General features: G+C 40.1%; 1 protein-coding gene across 1 annotated transcript in view; it reads left to right on the forward strand.

Annotated features, from left to right (window-relative positions):
- Positions 1-6,163, forward strand: part of Msrb3 (methionine sulfoxide reductase B3) — a 166,167-nt gene extending 160,004 nt beyond the window's left edge. Inside the window, exon 7 of the mRNA XM_020154069.2 lies at positions 2,937-6,163. Within this exon, the coding sequence (XP_020009658.1) occupies positions 2,937-3,101 (165 nt within the window). The 3' untranslated portion in view covers positions 3,102-6,163. The remainder of the gene's footprint in view (positions 1-2,936) is intronic.
- Positions 6,164-6,471: the final 308 nt, after the last annotated feature.

Here is a 6,471-nt window from a genome sequence, read left to right on the forward strand (position 1 = left end):
GAGATTTCTTCAATGGGCAACCAGTTTGTTTCAGTTACAGCCAGGTGTGCTGAGAGATCCCAATACATTGCCAGTTGGCTGGAGCCAGGGAGGCAGAGCTCGTAGGTGGCTAAGGAAACAATGCATCACTGACAACTTCCATTCATCATTCCAGCCCTTGGCTAGGGCTAGAAGCTAGAAAGAATGGGCTCCATGTGCGTTCCCCTCAGGGAGGTGCCTTTGGGCTTGCACACTCTTAAACGGAGAATAGTCTTATGGGAGACTGGGAAGATCTGGTATTTTGGAAGCCCATCTTTTTATGTGTGATGTCATCCCTCAGACAAATAGCTTTGCCACTTTGCAGGCAGTGCTTGGGCACGTTTGTGCTGGCACAGATGTAAATCAGCACCTGCTGCACCTTCGGTAACCTAAGCCTAGGGTGACTTTTTTAGAACATCTTGTGACAAGCAAGATGAAGCCATCTTGCTTGAAGCCTTCACTTTCATTTGTAGGGGACTCATGCCTTTTCTGAAGATTGCCCTACCCCATCCCTGGCCCATGTATTTGCTTGCAAATGAATTTTCTTGCCTTTTCCTAACTATAATTTATTTTCCTCACCTCCCTTTTTCTTTTAGCTGTATTGAAAATACGTGAGAATTGGCCTTTTCTCTTTAACTGGAAAACTAGTTTCAGATTAGCAAATGAAATTACAGGTTGAAAACGAACTCAGTTCAACAGATTAAATTTCAATAATTTGGGTTTCTAAAATAAATGATGTGGGAAATGAGGACCCCATAACTTACTCCTAGACAGCTTCAAGTACATCCTTACTATACTTTTGTGAGGGAAGTAATGTAAATAGAACTGCTTTCTCAATATGCTCAAGAGATGATTAATAAAAGAAGGCAATATCATTTATTTTGCCCGCATAGTTGTGTTCTATCATTAAACATTTGAGCACACACAAATGCACCCCTACCTAAAGCTTTTATTTAAAAACTTTACCTCTCAAATGCCAAGTGATCAAAGTGCTGAACTGCATGTGAGCTCAGTAACTGCACACACACCAGTCACTGAGAGCACTAGTTCCTGTCGGCCTGCTCCCTGGCTGTTTTGGCAGGCAGAAATAGGGGTTTTCCGATTGAGTAGCCATATGGATTTTTACTGGTGCATCTTAGTGGATGGTGCCTGAAAATTTGGCCTCAATTGTTTACAGATAGGAAAGGCAATCTGAGCTTTCAGCTTTGACATTACCTAAACATGCATAGAATGTGGTAAAATAATGCAAGATTGGTTTTTAGGACTATTCCATATTTTTCCAGTCAATAAATCAAATCAGTTCAGGGTTCATTTTTAATTCTTTCATAAAGCTGACACAGTATGTTGGCAGTAAAATCAAAATGCACTTTTAAACTGGAAGTGCCATATAGTCAAAGTTCCTATCTGTGCTGTTTACTAATAACTACAGAACCCTTAAGGAGGGTTTCTAGTTCTTTCCATTGTAATGAGCATCCTTCCACATTTTGCTTTCATCATGTACATTTGGTATCTCAGCCCTCCCATCATTTATCAATTCATACTCTCTTTCCCTGCAATTTATAAGCATTTTATACACTAAACCAGCTCAGTGAGAAGAATTAATAAATAACCTATATGCCTTTTCTGTCATATCCTCACCTAAATCTTGACTCTTCCCTGTCCTTGAAATGCTCTCTCCTAGAAATGCACTTCCTTTACATCTTTATTCCAGAGTCACCTTGGGGAGATAGCCCCTGAATCTTGGTATGTCCTCATCTTTCACATCATTTTCCTTTTTTCCTTCCTTAGCATTGATTTCTAACAACTGTACTTTACAGTTCACTTCTTTTCTTGCATGTTGTCAGTCCCTCCCACTGGCACATAAGCTCTATGAGGACAGGGATTGTTCCTGTACCTCCAGAGTTTAGAACAGTAACACTCCACAATGTCTGTTAAAAGACTTAAGTGGAAGCCATTTTCCCCAGCCTTTGGTTTCTCTGTGATGTGACAAATGATCTATTTTTGCAGTCTGGTTGAATGTAGTATGCTAAGGTCTCTGTCTCCTTACCCCATCCCTGCTCAGAAAGGATGGGATATGTGCAAGTGTGACATGTGCACTCATCTCCTGGAGACATACCCAGTATTGAAGCACTCAGGGCAGGGCTTTGCTCATTGGGCCATAACCAACCATCCCTCCTTCTGTCAGTCTGAACTCTAGGCTTTTTCTCCTTTTGAACAATCAGTAGCATTGTTTTTAGCTAAGCAGCTACTTCCTTCTCCACTCAATGTACTTCATTTGAGTAAAGAAGCCAGCATGACACTGCACCTATTAGAAGCTAGGAAAAAGCAATTGTGTGGGCTAGAGATGCTTCCATTTGCTACACTTGCAGCCCTGGTGACTGTGACATAAATCTACTGAACCTTGCCATTGCTTCACTGGGTTCCAAGAACATCCAATGCTTGTCTGATGTTAAGTTTTACTGCCCATGAAAGCAAACATCACCTCCGTCATGGCCAGTTAAATAGTATCTTTTACAGTGGACTTCTGCATATCTGAAACCCACCCATCCAAAGCCAAAAGTAATGCCATGGGGGAGAGATTTTATTCTGACATGTTTCTTACAAGGAGAGATCAAGGGTCAATTCAATTCCTAAAATTACTGCAGTCATTTTTCAGCTGCCGGGGAGACTTTGCAGATCAAAAAATACAGTGGCTCCTAAATGATTTCTTATATGCACAATTCTAGTATTTTTTATTCTCAGCATGTGGTACAAAGCCTGCCAGAAACCATCCTTCAGCTATTGACTGGCAGATTAGAAATCATCCAGGATGCTTTCCATCATTTCTGCACAGGCTGACCATCCATTTAAACTGCTTACTGTGAGTTCCTCTCAAAGCCTGCTTTGTACATGCTTCTCCCTTATTTCTTCTCTTGCAGTGTGGTGCTCATCTTGGGCACATTTTTGATGATGGACCTCGTCCAACCGGCAAAAGATACTGCATCAATTCAGCATCCTTGTCTTTCACGCCTGCAGACAGCAGTGGGGCAGAAGGAGGCAGCGGAGCCAGCAGCCCAGTTCCAGCAAACAGAGCAGAGCTATAGAGTCAAGGGACACAATGGAAACAAAGTGTACTTAATGCACAGCTTATTAAAAAAAACGAAAACAAAATCATTTGTCTTAATAGATATATTTTTTCAAAAAGTATAAGGGCAATTTTATGCTATTGATATTTTTTTCTTCTTTTGCTTAAACAGAGGCCCTACCCTTCTGTGTATTTTGCTATTAACTAGATCTGAAACTGTTTATAGCTTTTGCAAATGGAGATAGCTTTGTGAAACTTCTTCATAAGTCACTTAAGTAGCTTTAGGTATTATTTTCTTTGAGCACCCGCCTTCTTTTGAGTTTTGTTGGGTTTTTTTTCCTCCTTGTTTAAGAGGTAGATGGTGCTTAGTTTTCAGAGCTGAAAATAGAGATGTACTGTGCAGGGTAGCAGCAGAGCTGGGAAGTGCAGGACATCCAGGCACATGACCTTGAGGCTTTTGTACAGATCTACCTAAGATAAGACTGAGTGATGTCTAAGGAGATTTCTCAGCTTTGTGGAAAGTTTGAGCTAAAGTCGGTTTTTGGTTTTTTTTTTTTCCCTTTACTGAAAGGGTGTGAAGGTCTAAAGTCTTTCCTTATGTTAAATTGTAGCCAGATCTGAGGGGGCGCACTGACTGTTGTGGCAGAGAAGTAAACATTACCTCATGGTTAAGCTTTTATTTTATTTTATTTTCCATTGAAACCATTGGAATGTAAGACAATTATCAAATGCTGAGACCCATTTTGTCCCAAGTTCACAAAGAACACCTGTCCATTGCCTTTTTATAAGACCTTTTCTCTATATACATAATGCCAGCCGCAACTGGAAGGACATTTTGATAAATTCCCCTGGGTAAAATAAAAGGCCAGGGACAACACACTTCATCAAGGAAGCAGAAATGAGAAATAGCGGAGATCAATAATTAAATCTCGAGTACTAAAAAAAAAATCCAGTGCTGGGCAGAAAAGCTGAATGGATACTCCAGGAAACAAATAGAATCCAGAGTAGGGACTTCGTACTCAGAGTTTCAGGTGACCTTGTGGAAAGATGTTGGGCATTAAAGCAAGCCCAAGTCCACACTTAACACTAATCTGCTGTGTGACAAGGGACAAGCCATTTAGCCTTTTTGTGCCTATTACTTCATGTATCAACTCATAATATTTGTAAAATGTATTGATACTCTCAGGGCAAAATTGCTATATTGTATACAATTAAGGTCAGTGTTGTAAAATTACACTGATCTGGTTCTAATCGCCTCAGAGACAGAAGCCCAGGTATTTGACATGGAAAGAAGCAGAAGATGACTTAACTGACTGGTGTGGAAACAGTTGGACCAAGAGCCAGCAAATTTCCTTTGTAGCAATATGGCTGCATTTACTTTGAGAAGCTCTGCTCAGTTGCTTTATAACCTTTAGTCTGGTGGAATGGGTATCATTGTGCACAATGAAGGTTTTCACAGGTATGAACAGTGGTGATATAACAAAGTTGGTATTGCTGTACTAGGTGTGAAAGTACAATGTGGGACTGATATATATATATTGGGTTTGTAACTTTGAATGACAATCCTGAAATTAAGTTTTAAAAAATATTTTTAACTCCTTGATTGCTTATGAAGACTGGCATCTTTCCTTATAAGCAACAAAATAAATATTAAGAGGGGACATTTGAAAATTGTAAAGACACAGTGGGAAACAAGAATGAAAAGTTGTACAAATCAAAATGTGAAAGCAGCCATGTCTAGATGCTTCCATGCCTCTTCGGGCACCTGGGGCAGGAGGGGCGGGGTTCTGACATCCTAGTGATTTCATTATTGTGCTCCACAGGAGTCATGCTCTTATCTGAGTGTGGAGATGCTCCCTCAGCTACAAATGTTTCACCCCAGACCCTGGGGTCATTTGGAATACAAGTTTTTCTCCCCTCTAGAAATAAGGTGTAAAATTTAAGAGCAGACAGGCCACCATAGTCTAGGCCATCCTAAAAGTCTTTCCTAACATTACAAAGGGAGCCCTAGTATTTCACAATGACCAGAGGATCCCATGAAGCATGGCTAAAGAAAGAAATGGGTTTCCCAGTGGCATTGGCACAGCCTGCCCTCAGTCCTTCAGGGGCACACCCAGCACTTCTCAACCCCCTCCCAGCTTTTTGTCTGGATAGGTGCCACAGTGTTGGGGTAGATGAGGAGGATAAATGAGAGGCTTCTTCCCTCTCTCCAGAGACTCTGGATTGTCATTGGTCCTTTCTTACAGCAGGACTTAGCATTTTCCTCAAACAATAAAAAACAAATGTATAAAACATCTTCCTTGAGTAATCGTTAGTCTTTTTTTTTCTTCTTAGAGGAAAGCTATTTTTTTCCAGCACCAACTTTAAGAAAAATGTAACATCCATTGAAGGGAAAAATTAAAAAGTGGGGTGTGTGCATGTGGTTTAATTCCAGATTGCTTTTGGGTTTAAGTGGTATCAAATTTCAGTATATTTCTGTCTTATGTTAAAGAAATATATTACTAAACGTCAGTGAGCAATAATGTCAGCTGTCGAGCACTAGATTTATTTTTGCAGGATATGGAGTGCAATGAACTGAATCAATATGGTGAGGTGTATGTGATCTGTGGGAGTTATGCCATTTAACATAGGACCTGCATGGGACTCTCCCTCTCTGCCTTCCAGCTCTTACTGTACTATTGGACAAGGCAGGGTTTTGCTAGTAAGCAGAAAATATGTCCATACATATAGCCAGGCAGAGTGGGTTTGAAGAAAGCAGCAATATCTGTCGTAGTAGAGAACATATCTATGTATTTAAACTGTTCACTTCTTAGATGCATTTAAATTCTTAATGCAAACAACATACCTTTTTGAAAACCTCTCCATGTTACTTATGTTTAAAATATCTTGCTTTAAATATGAAAAACAATGGAAGGGAGTTTGTTTTGAAGGTCAAATATTATTCCAACTTAGATAGCTTTGTAATAATTTTTCTCTAGACAGTTCAAAACTTTGGAAAAGTGACATGAAACTTTCATTAAGAACCCTTTTCCTATGTTTGTTGTATATGAAAATTATATAATAAAATGTCTTTATAAAATCCGTTTTTCTCTTCTCTGACTCCTGAAGACTCCACTTTTTTCTAGCAGAGTTGTGTGGATTATTCATGGGAGTTTGTAGTAGGTCACTCTATTTCCTCCATATTCAACTGGCAGGTCTGTCCTTTGTTTAGAGAAATGTGTGCGTGGAGGTTGGGGCTCTGCATAGCACAGGCCATGGGAAAGGCCTCTTTGTCAAATCATTCAACCCTCACCTCACCACAGCGAGTTAGCAACAGCTTGGGTATAGTTTTGGGCTTAAGACATGGGTTTTAGAGAGTTCCATTGCGATAACTGCATGGGTAAAGATGC

This window comes from Castor canadensis, chromosome 8, assembly GCF_047511655.1.
Source record: "Castor canadensis chromosome 8, mCasCan1.hap1v2, whole genome shotgun sequence".
Classification (NCBI taxonomy): domain Eukaryota; kingdom Metazoa; phylum Chordata; class Mammalia; order Rodentia; family Castoridae; genus Castor; species Castor canadensis.